We start from the raw sequence: 15917 nt of genomic DNA, 5'->3' as shown, positions 1-15917 counted from the left end.
CAGATTACTCAGTGATATTAGTGTAAAGACCTAAATATTTCTTGGTTTTGGAAGCACAAATGCTAGATACAGAGTACTTTTCAGTAACAGATACACTTTAAGGGTTTAATTTTTTTTCATTAATTTTTATGTATATATTACTTAGGAAAGCGAGGTACTTGGAGGTGACTTTTGTACTAGTTAGTTAGGCATGACCTGCTCCCCACCCAGGGTAAAAAAAAAAAAAAAAAGGTACTCTAAGAATAGAGGCAAGTTGCAGTACTTGTACAAGATGGCCCTGCCTAACAAGAACAGAGCGGTGAGGAACCTCCCAATGTGCTCTTCGCTGTGCACAGGGGTGTGCCAGCACTTCTTGGTGGACACAAGCCTGACTAAAGCAACAACAGCGTAAGTAATTCTTAATTACCACCAAAACAGTTCAGTTCAAATAAATGTTTTATTGGGAAACAAAGCGTTACACTGACTGAAAACCACAATCCACCAGAATTTAACTTCTTCAGGAATGAGAATTAGCTAGACTAGGTGGTTTTACACACAACAGTCGTCTCAACCAGGCAAGAGTTTCCAGAAGTTCCTTAACAGGCAGAGATGACTTAAAGATACAGTCCCTCGGGGGTTCCCTCCTGCTTCTTATAGAGAACGTTCTCTTTTGATTTTTTGAAGTCTTCATTTGTTACTTTCATTCGCCGTTCCCTCAATGCCATCAATCCAGCTTCTGTACAAATTGCCTACAACAGAGAAAGCAGAAAAAGTTACTGGTTCTGCAGCTACTTCAAACACCACCTCAGAAGACAGCTAGAGCTATATGAAAAGGTTCACCACAGGCTGTAGTGCTAAAGATTATTAGCAAAATTAAAATGAAGTTTTTCATACTGTTTAGTAGTGCTGAAGCATGTAACACAACCTGGATAAAGCCAGATGTCTTCCCATAAAGTAGTATTTCCATGGCAAAAAAAAAAAAAAAGGCAGCTTCACAATAATTCCATTTCCCTCCTGCCCACAAAACAAAGGCATCCAGCTCTTAACAGCAGACTGTTACACTTTTGCACTGGGATGACAAAAGAAACTTAATGCCATGGTGGTAACTCTAGCAAGAGCTCTGTTTACTTCAGACATAGTAGTCTGCTTGTCTGAAGCTTCCTAATCTAGAATTGTATTTTTATCTGTGTGCAGCATTGTCTCTAAAAAACGCTTCATATGCTGGACTGTTTTGCATGATTAACAATATCTTGGATACTTCTGCATGATTCCATATAGGTTTGCATACAGTTAAACTTGGGATTTAGGTTTTGAACAATGAACAATGGTGATGTACACACCTTAATATCTGCACCGCTGAGATCGTCTTTTGCCATAATCAGTTCATCCAATGTCACATCATCTGCCAGCGTCATCCTGCTTGTGTGAATCTGAAAGATTCGTTTCTTGGTCTTCTCATCAGGTAAAGGGAACTCTATTTTCCTGTCGATACGTCCTGCACAAAAGAAAAGTTTGCTCTTAGTTGTTTGTTGATGTTGTGTTCTTTTGTGTGCGTGCTTCTACTGGAAAAAGAGCAGGAAGAATGTTTCAAATTCATACTGATGGTAACTATCTTCATGCCAGAATCAATCATGTCTTACAGTAGAAAGTACAATCAGACTGTTCTGTTTGTAATGAACACAAAGGTGGAGCTGAAAAGAGATGCACTGGTGCTTTGTAAAAGCCTGTGTAACTGCAAGTAAAAGGCATCTTATCTGGGAGGCATGAAAAACCATATATTTACATGACTCAAGGAAGCTAAGAATAATTCATCATACCACAGAGAAGTGTTAATCCAATACCTATATTCTTGTAACACACTTCATTTTACTGAGATTACATTTAGCTCTGAAGCTAAATGATTACATTTAACTCTGCCACATACACACAAAAAGGAGTAAGTTACTGTGGCAACATGAACCCTTCCAATATAATCTTCTCAAAAAAAAAAGAAGTATTACATAGCACTGTAAAACCTATATGAAGAAAGAAGGCTTTGCATAAGTTCTGCTGGAAGTTCCTGCCAGCTATTGCCTGAAGTCCCTACTGCCAGAAAGCTGTTGCAGCTCCTATGCTTCCAACATAATAATCTTTAAAAGGAATGCTATTTTCCATCTCTAGATCACACTTCTTCTCTAGTTTTAGTCTTTAGTAAAAGGGGTTGATGGTACCACATACAGTATTCCAGAAGAATACACACACTGGTAACAGAGTTTACCAAGCTGCCAGAAGTACCATGGTTGCTCAAGCAACGGTAACTAAAATACATGATAGGTATAGGAGGTTTCTTTCCATTTAATTTCAGACCACCCTAACTTGGCTTTTAACATCAGTACAGTATTTTCTGCTCAGTTCTCAAACTGCTTTTGATTTGGAGGGGTAAGCCTAAGATGGGGACAAAAACAGCTTATTGAAAAATCACACCTTGGCAACTTCATACTGTGGAAATTTTTCTCTAAACTCCTTGGTTCCATACAGTCTACTGACCCCTCAGATGAATTATCTATCAGATTAATCTAGAATTATCTTTGCTCTCTATTTTACCTGTGTTACTTACGAAGAAAAGTATCTTTACAACTCCTTCAATATTTCAGATTTATTCAGAGACTCTACCAGGAAGCTTAGCTTATTCCTTTGATCTCTCTGTGGCTTTCAAATTTATCATTTAAAAGACACCGCATGTATTTATGCGGGTTTTGGTACATTTTTACTGGCCGTTTAAAAATAGTATGTGTGTCCGTTCAAGCTCTGGGCTCAACATGTAACACACATAAAAATAAGATACTATTTCTCCCTCACTAATCCCTTGTGACTGAGTTCTGATTTTAACAGATACACTAGCACAGATGGAATAGAGACAAACCACTGACATGCGTTCTTTTGACCAGCCCATTTGTTTAATAATCTGTGTGACAAGTCCTTTCACTGGGGGAAGTCTCTTACCTGGCCTAATTAGAGCTGGATCCAGTGTTTCTATTCTGTTTGTGGCCATGATAACTTTAACGTCCCCACGAGAGTCAAATCCATCTAGCTGGTTCAGCAGCTCCAGCATTGTCCGCTGGATCTCTCTCTCACCACCTGAATTTGAGTCATACCTTGAAGACAACAACACAGTCAGAAAAAGCACTATGCAAATTTAAGAACATACTTCACATTAACTGCCATAAATACGCAAAATGGCCTTTTTAATATGCCCATGTTACAACAGAATTTTAAACATTCGCCTATAGAACGCAAAAGGCAGGTTTTCACAATCTAATTGTGACATCTAGGTAAGCACAAAGGCACTGATCTATTCTTGTAGCTGTGGAAAATAATAGCAATTACATGAAAGAAGTCTGTTCTTATCCAGTGTCTGTAATATAGTTGGAAATCTCATTTATCCTTAACAGATGCATAAAAATATAAAAGAAAAAAAACACTAATTTTTAAAAGGACATGCATCCAAATGGGCAGAAAATAAAGCCTGACAGTTGTTTTTCCCCTTATGCATACAGGTACAACTGTATGCCTTTCAGCCTTACTAACGTGGCTCCTTGTCTTACTCTGCCCTTACTAAAACACAGGTACCAGGGGATGCAGTGCTGTGCTTCATGCGTGAGTCACTTTACTCTGCAAATACCAGACTAGGTACTCTTCATACAGAAAGCCTTATCCCTGTTTAGGAACAGTCTGAAGCAACACAGTGTGTATGAAAAATTCTGAGTGTTACCCACTTCCCCATCTGTCCCATCTGTTCTACATATGCTGAAATACATGGGGCAGAAGCTCCTTCATACTGGAGATTGAGGGTGGCAGCTGGGTAGTAAGATACATGAGCATCATTTTGTTTATTTAAGGGAGAACATATGACTGCTTTAAGGACTATCTGAATTGGAGAGCTCCAAGCAGCCCAAGGAGTCTTCAAATAAATACAGCTTGGCTACAGGCTGTACAGCAGCTTAGCTTGACATAAGCAATGCTGATCAAATTCCACATCCATGACATCACACTCTGTAACTTCCCACATCATTCTAAAAACTTAGTTATAACTGTTCAGTTAGCTATTTAGAAAGGCAAACAACACATGGGCATACTCAGTGTTAAATACACTGCTTTACTCTTGAATCACTAAAGCCAGTTTCTGTGTTTGCACTTGCACTGAAAGCATGCCAGACACTTGCACGGTGCCCTCTTCCAGTGCAAGAGGCTGTGTCATGAAACCAGGTAGCAAGAGAGAAGAGGTTAAATCACTGGTCATACCTATTTAACGTGAAAATGTTGTGGTTAGTCTGAATATTTGACCTTTTACTTTTCAAAAATTGCTTAAATCAAAAATAATACAGAAATTGTAGCAGAGCTAAGAAACAGAGTATCAACATGGTTGCAAAAGACTTTCCAGTAAGCCTTTTACTGTCCTTGGCAATACCTCTGTGTGAAGTGGAAGCTAGAACACCGTACCTCTTTGTACCAATGGCATCAATTTCATCAATGAAGACAATGGACGGAGCATGCTCTTCAGCTACACGGAACAGTTCACGCACAAGCTTTGGACCATCACCTAAGTATTTCTGTATAAGTTCTGAACCAACGACTCGCAGGAAGGTCGCTGAAGTTTGGTTTGCTACTGCTTTGGCCAGTAAAGTTTTACCTAATTGCAAAGAAATACTGTAATTAGTCTGCAGGCAAAAAAAAAAAAATCATATCAAATTTGTGACAGACTGGGCAGTGGTTTAACACTACCCAAGTGTAATTTATTTTTCTCGTGCTAGCTTGGTACAGAACTCTAAGATACCTGTGCCAGGCGGGCCATACAGAATGACTCCTTTGGGGGGCTTTATACCCATCTCTTCGTAGTATTCAGGATGGGTGAGGGGAAGCTCCACAGACTCCTGCATCATGACAAAAACAAATGTGTTTTTATAAACAGCGAGCACTCTCCACAGAAGATCTGTGGGGTTCTTCAGGACTGCATTAATAAAAGTAAGAAAGACAAAAAGAACACAAGTAATTGCAAGGCAGACCTTGAAAAACATGCATCTTGGTTGCTTGCAATTCTAAGGCAGGCAACTATTCTATCTAAATAGGTCTTCGTATTGCTTCTCTTCACACGTCAAGTTGAAACAGTGAGAGTACCCCCTACTTCAACCTAAACACATGATGAATTTAGAACTCAGCAGTTCCTGGCTCTCAAACACGGGTGGAGTGCTTCAGGGGGCAGACTTTCCTTAAATGATGCTTTCCAGTATGAACTACCAGATGCTATGGATGAATGTTTTAAGCATATTTGTGATTTTGGATGTGTATCCAAAGCAAAAGAGTTGAGTTGGCTGTTTGACTGAGGGTGTTGGTTGATGAGAAGCTCAACACGAGCCAGCAATGTGCACTTGCAGCCCAGAAACCCAACCGTATCCTGCAACAGCAGAGCCAATTGGTTCTGCTGTTGCTCCTTCAGGCTCCTGACCTAACAGCTATGTTTATAGTTCACTTAACAGCACAAATTAGCACATCAGAATACCTTGATTTCCTGAATCTGGTTGTCAAGGCCACCAATGTCAGCATATGTTTCTTGAGGAGCTTTCTCAACTTTCATCACAGTAACTAGAGGATCCGTGTCATCCATCAGGACTCCAATCACAGCATGAACCTAAGGCAAGCATTAAGAGTTGTTAAAGTTAGCTAGCAGCACTGATACAAGATCAAACCAAAACCCAACATCCATACAGTTAGGTGCATGAAATAAATGGCACTAGCCTCAGACCCTGTAATCCTGTGATCCTCAGAACAGAGGCCAGATAAAACAGCAGAAGAGCATGTGCTTCTTTTATCATCTTGCATAACTCACCTTATGATTTAGCAGAACAGAGCAGCCAGGCTCCAGCAAGTCCTTGTCCACAAAAGACAGAATACTGACGTAGTGTTCTGATCCCACTGAGGTGGACACAATAGCATGGTTATCATCAATGATCTCCTCCAAGGTACCCACAGACATCGGTGTTCCCCTCAGATCATCCACCTTTGATCTTTCCTCCTGTTGTCAAGGAGAAACCAAGAAACAACTTAAGAACACAGGCAAAAACATTACTATTCATTAATTTCTGGTTGGGCCAGAATTTTGAGTATTATCTTCAGCTGAAGTGCAACACAGTTAAAAGCTGACAGCACATTTGGGAATTTCATTGTATTAGTCAATTAATTTTACAAGCCAAAAAGAACAGAACTAATTTTTGCTATTGCTTCACTGCCCCGAAAGGCATAAAAGCACAGGCCAGTAACAGAATTCACAATTATTTTAGTCCTATGGACACTAGTATATGGATACACATAGTGAAAATATTCTTTCTTTCTAGAAATTTTCACTAGAAAAATACCCTACCTTCCAAACAGTAACTGAGATGCAAGGAAAGATTTTAATACAAGTAATGTTTACATTGACTCACACATTCATGGCACTCTATTTCCATTGCTTCTGTATGAAGCAGATTACATTAGAGCACTCATTTTATTATTAACAGTTCACTCAAAGCTCACCTCTTGTTTTTCTTCCAAAGGTTTCATTTGTTCTTGATTTCTGATAAATTCTTCCTCCATTAACAGGTAGTCTTTAATCCTCTCTAATTTCAACAGTTTGAGTCTGCACTGTGTGTGAGGAGTCACTGCAATCACAAGTAAAATTTTAGGTCAAAGTCGACCTAATTCATCCATTAACTATTAATTCATCATCAGAATTTCTGCTTTACTTTCTGACAATACTTTCTATACAAACAGCAATCAGTAAGTGACACCATTAAGTAAATCTTGCCGCACTAAATTCTGGTCAAAAAAATTTTTAAATGCTATTTCCCCTACTTTTCTCCTAATTTCAATGTCTGTCTCTTAAATGGGAATCCATGGAATGCATCTTGCATAACAACAATCTTATTTTGTATTTTTTAAGCTTCTATGAAACAAAACTACATCTGGCCTTGTGGTTTAATCACTTGTGTCCCGGGCTGTACATACAGCCCCATCTCGGGGACAGGACTGCTGGGGCAGGCAGAATGCTCACCTAGAGGGAGTTTGCTGGCAGCATCTGGTCCCTTTGTCTTCTTCTTCTTTTTCCCCACTCTGGTTGGAACTGGAGGTTCATATTTCTTCTTCTTGTCCTTATCCATAAAGGGAATTTCATGGGGAAAAAAAAATCAGAATAAAAGCAATGAAAAAACACACACAGAGGTTAGGTACACAGACTGAGAGCTCAACTTCAACTGAACGACTACATAACAAAATTGTTTCCTTTATGATATGGAAAAACAAGCCCAGAAGTAGTATTAATCTCAGCAGTATTAAGAAAATTTTAAAATTTCTTCTCCTGCTTATTTTATTTTAGGCTTCTTCCATTTTCAGGGAACACAGAAAGCTGAAACCTGAACTAAATCACAAACAACTCATACACAAAAGGATGAGGAAAACACTGACACTGAACACTTCTGTTGTGTTTTAATCTACATGTAACGTGCCTTCAGTTTACTGGCTCATATACAGCTCACCACACACAGTATTATACTGCCTTTTCCTAAGGAAACTGACCTCTAAGATTCCACAGCATTACATAAAGACCTCACGCAAACACCTGTATGGTGCCATTTTCAAATCAAAACCAGTTACTTAACTGCCATCTTAAAGGCTTTCCTACCCCAGGCAGATTTACAGGGCTTTTATTTTTATAAGTAAATTTCTACTGCCAAGTATTTTCAGTTTTCCTTTGCACCAAAGTTCCCTTTTCTATTTTTGAACGGCAACCTGCTTTCTCCTGTGTGCATCCAGAAGAGACAAAACATTTCATACAAACAAAACCACACTGTGAACAAAACCCACGGCAGCCAGCCTCTGCAGTAGCACAGCCGTAAGAAAAAGGCGTTTGTTTGGGTTCAGTTACCTTGTCGTCCTTCTTGCCACCACCAGGACCGTGCCCTCCGCTTTGACTCTGACCCTAAATAAAATAAAATAGAATAAAAAAAAATCACAAGGGGCACATAAACGCGGAAAAGCAGCAACCCTGAGGCCTAAGCGCAGCTCCGTGTAAGCAGAAGGCCCCCTCAGCCCCCACCTACACAAACCTCCCGCCGCCACAGCACCAAGAGGCTCCAGGCGGCAGGGCCGGGCCGGCGGCCGTTGTGGGCAGCGCTGCCCCTCACAGTACCGGGGCCGGCCCCGCGGCGCTGCCCCGCTCCCCCGCTCCCCGCGCCGTGACTCGGCAAAACGGCAAAACGGCAAAACGCGCCGAGGGCTCCGGGGAGCTCGGGGGGGCTCCGGGGTCCCGCCGGGGCGCTGAGGGCCGAGCCCGGTCCCCCCTCACCCCAGCCCCGGCCCCGCCGCGGCCCCAGCCCCTGCCGCGGCCCCCCCTCACCATCTTCCCTCCGCACCGCACCGGAAGCGCTGCGCCCGACGGTAGCCGGCAGGGGACAGGGCGATGGCGGCGCTACGGTGCGCCGAGAGGGACAAACGCCGCCGGCAGGAGCGCGCTGGGTTCCTCCCGGCCGCCCTTTTAGGCGCCGCTGCTGTGTAACTTTTTCAGGTTTTCTTAGCGGAAGAAACATCCCGTGACAGCCAAGCGTGACGTTTTGAGCAGTCTGGGGGCGGCAGCTGTTGATTAAAACGAGTGGAGCGGTGTGCTCTGACCCTCAGTGCCAGAGACTGAGGAGCTTCCAACTCTCCCTTCCCTCAGGAGATGTTCAGAAATTCCTACGCTTTAGTTCATGTCAGAACCAGAAGCACACAATGCTCACTACATCTCATCATCAACCAGCTGACACAATGTTAATATCCGTAAAAACGATACTAAATCTTGTAAAATTATATTAAATCTGGATGCATTGGAAAAGCGTGTCTTAGTCTTCCTTGTCAGTCCAAGTGACCCCTCCTAACCATGACGAGAGGGGTCTTTTCATAAATGTTCAAAGCACTCTGGTATTGTTGTGCCACAAGTTGTGTTTGCAGCTCTCCTCTGCTGTCTGCACCTGTGAGGGAAGCCATCCTGCTCGGGTTGGTGTCATGGCAGGGGATTTAAATACACCATGGTGACAAAACTGTCAGTCATGTCTTAGCCTTCGCAGACATACTGCAAAGTCTGCTCTCAATGTGTGGCCTGGTGCTGTGAAAACAGATAAGTGAACACTACAGAGAGTAGCCTGAAATACGGAATCATAGGGTATCTGAGTTGGAAGGGACCCATAAGGATCATCAAGTCCAAATCCTGGGTCCCCAACGTTTTTCCCCATAAATAAATATTTTTTCCCCCATCTCCCCCATAAATAAATAAATAATAGAATCATAGAAGGAACAAAAACAAAAACAAAAACAAAAACAGAGGTAATGTTTTGCAATACTGATGGAAGGATCTTCTACTGGACCTGTGCCTGAACTAGCGCACTGAGTACTGCCTGCAGCAAGTGTTTACAGAGTGCTACCAGTACAGGTTGTTCTCCACCTGTAGTGTGAGCTACCATGTGTTTTGATTGTTCCAACAATATAAACAGGAATTAACTTTGTGTATAAAAAGCCAGCAGCTCTTCTTCCAAAAGTCTGTTTTCCTGTAACATTTTTTCCATCTGTGTTTTCAAAATAAATGAAGGCAACCAACCTTGTTTTACAGTTATTTGCAGAGAGAGTAACCAGAAAACCTTCTCAGTAATGAAAGAATGGAAATACAAATCAAAGAAAGTGAGTTTTTTTAAATGTATGTCTAGGAATGAAATCTAAATTTTGGGACTTCTAACTGCCAATAAAGAAACATTGTGGTGAATTTTCTGTTAGGACTCCTTGCTGTGAGCAGATCTGTGTGGGAGTGCAGCAGCAGCGGAGAAAGAGTAGTAAATATTCTTTGAATTTGTATTCAAAGTTAGTCTTTTTTTTTTTTTTTTTTTTTTTTTTCTTTCCCCAAGACTCGATGCTTCCTTTCATCTCTCCCATCAGCTACTCAGTATAAAAGCACAGAGTTTTTTTCTTTTAAGAATTGCTTTTCCTATAAGCAGCCATGAAAGAACACTAGTGAAGAAATCCCCCAAGTAAACATACTACCTGTCTGCAACCTTCCTGGGGAAAAGCTGTAGAAACTTTCAGTGTTTCCACTGACATTCTCAACAGTAAAGCACAGACTGAACACAAGCATGTGCTCAATCCAGAACCAAACACCTGTTTGGGGTTGAGCCTGTTTCCCACTGCTTGCACACACAGAGCTGGGCACAGCAGGCCCGTCCCTGTTTTGGGCCCACCAAGTTTGCTCCCCACCTGTCCACTGCAGCACCCAAGTGCCTGCCTTCTCTGGAGGAGCAGTCACTGTGCTTTTGTAACACATACTGTATGGAATTTACTGTCTTACAGGATCATACCTGTTTATTTGTTTATTTATTTATTTATTTAATCTTACACTGTATCGCTAAACGACTATCCTCTCACTAAAATATATACACCTGTCCTCTCTTCAATCTCACTTTAGATTCAGGTATACGCATATTTATTTACAATTATACCTGGTAGGACTGGTTTCATAGAATTACAGAATCATTGAGGTTGGAAAAGACCTCCAAGATCACCTGGTCCAACCATCACCCTACTACCAATGTAGTCCCTGAACCATGTCCCTAAGCACCACGTCCAACCTTTCCTTGAACACTCCCAGGGATGGTGACTCCACCACCCCCTGGGCAACCTGTCCCAAAGCCTGACCACTCTTTCTGAGAGGAAATGTCTCCTCATTTCCAACCTGAACCTCCCCTGGTGCAACTTGAGGCCATTCCTTCTAGTCCTATCACTAGTTACCTGCTAGAAAAGGCTGACCCCCAGCTCCGCACACCTTCCTTTCAGGTAGTTGTAGAGAGCAATAAGGTCTGCCCTGAGCCTCCTCTTCCCCAGACCAAACAACCCCAGTTCCCTCAGCCACTCCTCACAGGACCTGTGTTCCAGGCCATCCACCAGCTTTGTTGTCCTTCTCTGGACATGCTCCAGGGCCTCGATGTCCTTTTTGTACTGAGGGGCCCAAAACTGAACTCAAAAAGTTACCATGCACCGCCCGGGAATCGAACCCGGGTCGCAAGAATGGGAATCTTGCATGATACCACTACACCAGCGGTGCAGCTGTGATTCAGATTTCTTGTCACTTCTTATAAAACCCAGATTTTAGTGTCTTGTAGCTTAGCAGTCATTTGAAATGGGAGAATTATTTCATAAACTCACCAGAATGGTAGGAGTGTGGGGTGAACCTAAAAGCTCAGCTTTGCATTTCTGAATTCACAAGACACATCTGTGATAGCAATCTGGTTTTGTAGCTTTTATAAATATTAGAATATGAGAGCTACATTAAAAGGATGTTGTGAAGATTGTCATCCAACTCATTAACTTAAATACATGCTATGAAACAGTTGTGGCAGAAAGCAAGAATCACAGAAGGGAAATACTGTGTTTTTTAAGCCAATTTCCTGATTTGGGGTGATCTGGTTAATGGTTTTGAATTCCTGGGGTTGTCAATGCTGATTGACTGTGAGCGCTATAGAAATACACTCATGTAACCTGGCTGCACATCTTAGCTATCAACATCCAGATTTTTGGTTTAGATGCAGAGCTTGGATGATGTCAAATTAGGAAATGTGAAGAATAAATAAGTTTAATGATCAAAGTGCCTCTGATTTTTGTGTTGCCCTCACTAGAAAGAGTGAACAAGCAGGGGTAGCAAAAAAGAACATACGGTCCCTTTTTTATTAAAAATGAATGTAGCTTTAAGAGCATCAAAAAGCTGGCCCTTCATATCAAAAAATGTTGAGCATTGTTCAGGGAGGGTGATTTTTTTTTTTCATTGTGTTTTTCCTACAGTATTTTTTACTCCCTCTTCTTTATTCTGACATAAGCTTACTGCTGATCTTTTAGGCATATTGTAAAGCTCACATCTTTATTACCAAGCTTTTGGGGAAGAAGAGGGCAGTTGGGGTCTGGGGGAATACTGGGGCAGGGATTAGTAGCTAGCAGGGAGGTTTATTCTCGCTTTGTACATTGAGGAAATCACTAGGATTGCTTGTACTGTTGAGTTTAATCTCTATTTCTTAATACATAACAAGGCACCTAAAGCTTTTTTAAATGTTTTCATAGATTTAAACAAACCTCCAGATAAGAAAAAGATCAGTCTTGTTATTGCAACTACGTATAGTGGGTTTGGAAGATATTCCCACCACTTGCTGACTGGCACATGACTACATGAAGGGGAGTTATAGGCAGGGTTCTGACTCCCTGTAGCCTCCCCTCCAAATCAACCAAGAAGTTTCTCCACCAATTCAGAACTATCACCTTCTGGGAGAGACTTTAAGAGTCTTTTACTTGACATTGCCCATCCAGCGAACTTGGGAGATGGCTTTTTTTAACCAAGCTGCGTAAGTGCCTTACACTAGGCAGCATGATTACCTTGTCCTTCTCCCATCACCAAGGCTAATATTATAATTTTAAAAATGTGAATGTCACCTTCAGTCCATTCTTTTCCTGACATCCACATTACACATGTGCAAAGTACAATTCATTGGATGTTGTTCATTTTAAAAAGGAGTGTTAGTTTTGTCCATACCCCCTTCCATGGCTCTTAGCTAAAGCCCATTTGGTATGAATTACCGGGTATGGATTATTGGGTATGTACAAATGAGGATAGCATTCCCTTAGAACAGATTCACTCAATCTTCCATGACTTGTCTTGTTAGTCAGAACGTCTGTGCTCTTCCTTGCCATGGCACTGTGTTTTCAAACTGCTAACAGTGGTGGTCCTTGTGCCTTCCCCATCCATGGGATATTCTGCAGCTGCCTTGCTCTCAGTGTGGATGAGAGCAGCTCTCAGCCTGCTCTTGTCTGCAGGGACTGCTGCATCCCCAAGGTGTCAGGAGCTCTTGCCCTGCCTTTCTTTCCTTGCACATAATAACCACACTATTACTCAGGAGGAAAGACTAAACTGCAGCTAACAGCCACCTGCAGATTGCTCGTTTGAGTGGAGAGCCCCGAGATGGCTCCCCAGCTCTAGCGCAGCTTTATGTTGCGTGAATTAGCATCAAGCAGCTGTCAGAGAATGGAGGGCTAGGGCTGCAGCTACAGGCTTAGCCCTCTGAAACATCAATGCATGTTCCCCCCAGTGGTCCCAAAGACTCCTGTGAGAACATTTACCTGCTCCAACTGAAGTAGATGCCAAAGTGGATCGATTATGCTACACATTGGAAAGGAGATAATAAAGCAGATTAAAAATCCTCAGCAGCATGACTTCCAGAAGAACAGGAAAACCACATTTTCCCTGCATGGTTAGGAATAATCTGGGTGGGTGAACTTCATGTCCTTGAACATGAAGTCCTCCATTCACACAACCTCAGTTGACATTTATTGTATTCATAAACAACCTTATGCTTAGATTACTGTTGTGAAATTTTATTTCTTGGCTGCACCTACATTAAAGGAATGTTTAGATGTACTAAAAAGTAAATGTTTTGACACCACTACTTATAGTCTTCATTTGAATTTTTGATTACTGATGTTCTGTTTAAAAGAAGGACACGTAAGAAATGGTGCAGGGATCATTCTTTAAAAAGGGTTAATGAGGTTTTATGCACTTGATTTTTGCAACAACCAGCTTAGAGATTTATATAAGCTGTGAGTATTCTATAAAATTGTATGTGAAGACAGAACTAAGTTTTTTTTTTGTTTGTTTGTTTGTTTGTTTTTTTTTTTTTTTAATCCTTGAGGAAAGGAGCACATGAATCTTAATACATCTTAATGTACTGGGCACATGAATCTTAACCCTTCACTAGGAGGGAGTATCGTGAACGGCTACTGGGCTACCTAACAGACTGTTAAACTTCACCAATGTCTAAACAGATTGTGTAAAAACACCTTGGACCAGGTCTCTAGAAGTCTGCGGGGCTGCAGGGGGGCAAGTGGGCACAGGCAGGGCCATGCCCTAAGCAGGGCCCTTCTGCCCGGGGCAGGCTGAGGTGCTCTCAGCAGCCAGATTAACTCACACACCACAGTGAACAAACCCGCAGCAGCTGCCAGCACATTCCCTGATACCTGCTGGCTTTCCCCTAGGAGCCTGGGGACACCTCTTGCACCTACAGCTGCTTTTCTGGTCCTGACATGCTGCTGCTTACAGCAGCATCTCTTATAATAATTACCAGGCTGACCTTTTCTCCCTCCTAGCTTCAGCAGGCAAGGCAGGCACACATACCCAGCAACTCTCTGGGGAAGGCTTCCTAACCCGTGAAAATTATTTCCACTATCACCATCAAACTTCATATGTTAGTCTTTGCATTTGCTATTCAAAAAATTTATTTGTGCTGCCACAATTGCCTGGTAGCATGCTTTAATCTGTCTCATTCTTTTAGAGGTTACCAGCTAATCAAAAATTCTTCTTCAGTAGAAACTTTTAACCCCTCCCTCCCCCCCCTTTTTTAACACTTATTAGTCAAAGAAAATCTATCTCGTGTTGTTATGAAGTCTGAAGGCCTAGTTAAAATTTAAATTTCCAGCGCACTTATGCTTTTGAAATATGAGAGGTTTCAGATTATTTCCTGTTTCTAACAAAACCAATGATAGAGAATAAATTTAAAAAAATTGAATGGAAATTTAGAAAAATTCTGAAGCATTTATTTCATTTTAACTATTTTTTTTTAATGTTTTAAAGTATAAGTTAAGTAAAATTTAGAAATACAAAGACAATAACAAAGCCCTACTTATTTTAAAAAGCCAAGTGGAATGGGTTGACAATGTTAAAACTTTTCCCCAAAGCATTTCTTGAGTAAAGTAATTAATTGTCAGAAACCCTTTCTGCTGACATACTTTTGGAAAAAAATACACTTTCCAAAGAAAAATATCTAACCAAATATTCCTAGCTAGACTCAGGAATAATTTACTAGTTTCTTGGTTTTGCTGAGTTTTGATCCAGTAGCTCCCCCCCCACCAAAAAAAAAATAAATAAATTTAATACATCAAAGATTTATTTGAAGGGCAGCACCTACTTGAAGCCAAGTTGAATCAAGCAGAGGAAAGGGTTTCTAATCTGCAGAGGACACAGCTCATTCCAATGCATCGTAGCTGGAAGGTGTTCCACTTACATGTGTACATTTGGGAGAGGGAGATCAGGAAATGAGGAAAAATCATCAACAGCTGAATAGCAGGATTTCAAATATAAATATGTGTTTCTTTTTTAGGTTAATAGGAAATATCTGAGCAGTGCAGCAAATGTTCACCCTCAGGAGCCTGATTAATTACACCACACTTACTAGCAGTGTAAACAGGATGCCATAATTTTGATTGTCCCTTTTTGTTCTAGGAGTTGAGGCATGATGGCATGTTGTAAAATATCTGTCCCATCCCATTTCCCTGCTGGCTGTGTTGATTAGTGACACAACTGTTGTGTTTAAACTTATTTTTCTGCAGCATCTATTCATGCGGATAGCTCACTTGAGCTTCCAGCCATGGACTCATCTACATCACTTTATCTTCAGGTATTCATTCCTCTGCACAACAGCTCCCACTGATCTGTGTGGTGTTGTTTCAGAGTGCTACCGAAAGCCAAACTTCTTGGAGCAGGAATTATTTGGAGCTGGAGAAGCAGAAATCAAAGCAATTTAAATCTTTGAAGACTGAAAGAAGCATTTATGGGCACTTTTGAAAGAAGCTAAAGAAGCATTTATGGGTACTTTTGAAAGTCTTGATAATAAAAAATTTAGGAATTTTTCAGTGCTTCAGGAAAGTTACTTGCTTGAAGAATTGCTTATACATGGTTTTAGAATATAGCAGAACAAGCCATTATGTTGAAAATAACATTTGTAATATACTGTGTCTTCATATGGTCTCTTTTGGAAGTCTCACAGAAACACACCATTGTCCTTGGCGAAATCTCTGAGTCTAGTAGGCAGGCAGGT

General features: G+C 41.3%; 1 protein-coding gene and 1 long non-coding RNA gene across 6 annotated transcripts; one reads left to right on the top strand and one right to left on the bottom strand.

The window, feature by feature from the left end:
• Positions 1-417: 417 nt before the first annotated feature.
• On the bottom strand, positions 418-8624 carry PSMC1 (proteasome 26S subunit, ATPase 1). Of its 5 annotated transcripts, none has more exons than XM_084522749.1 (11): positions 8408-8624; positions 7916-7969; positions 7046-7142; positions 6529-6653; positions 5843-6028; positions 5516-5644; positions 4793-4889; positions 4459-4648; positions 2962-3113; positions 1320-1474; positions 418-728 (listed from the first exon to the last, which is right to left on the bottom strand). In XM_084522749.1, exons 4-11 carry the CDS (start codon positions 6586-6588, stop codon positions 594-596), a joined length of 1104 nt encoding a protein of 367 aa, XP_084378875.1. In that variant the 5' UTR covers positions 6589-6653; positions 7046-7142; positions 7916-7969; positions 8408-8624; the 3' UTR covers positions 418-593. The 5 variants fall into 5 exon arrangements, with proteins under 5 accessions (XP_084378875.1, XP_084378874.1, XP_084378878.1 ...); XM_084522748.1 differs by having other exon boundaries at positions 8387-8597; XM_084522752.1 differs by lacking the exon at positions 8408-8624 and adding an exon at positions 8097-8247.
• On the top strand, positions 8394-9011 carry LOC311438406. The gene is made up of 2 exons (XR_014694081.1): positions 8394-8463; positions 8565-9011. It is a non-coding gene; the product is annotated as an uncharacterized lncRNA (long non-coding RNA).
• Positions 9012-15917: the final 6906 nt, after the last annotated feature.

This window comes from Aythya ferina, assembly GCF_964211825.1.
Source record: "Aythya ferina genome assembly, chromosome: 5".
Taxonomy (NCBI): domain Eukaryota; kingdom Metazoa; phylum Chordata; class Aves; order Anseriformes; family Anatidae; genus Aythya; species Aythya ferina.
This window is presented reverse-complemented; position numbering and strand designations above follow the sequence as displayed.

Excerpts from the sequence above, each read along its gene's own strand:
- PSMC1 (XM_084522748.1), bottom strand. Across the intron at positions 6,654-7,045 it reads TGCCAGCAAACTCCCTCTAG|TGACTCCTCACACACAGTGC; the intron begins GTGAGCATTCTG and ends TTGTGATTGCAG. Across the intron at positions 1,475-2,961 it reads TCCAGCTCTAATTAGGCCAG|GACGTATCGACAGGAAAATA; the intron begins GTAAGAGACTTC and ends TCTTTTGTGCAG.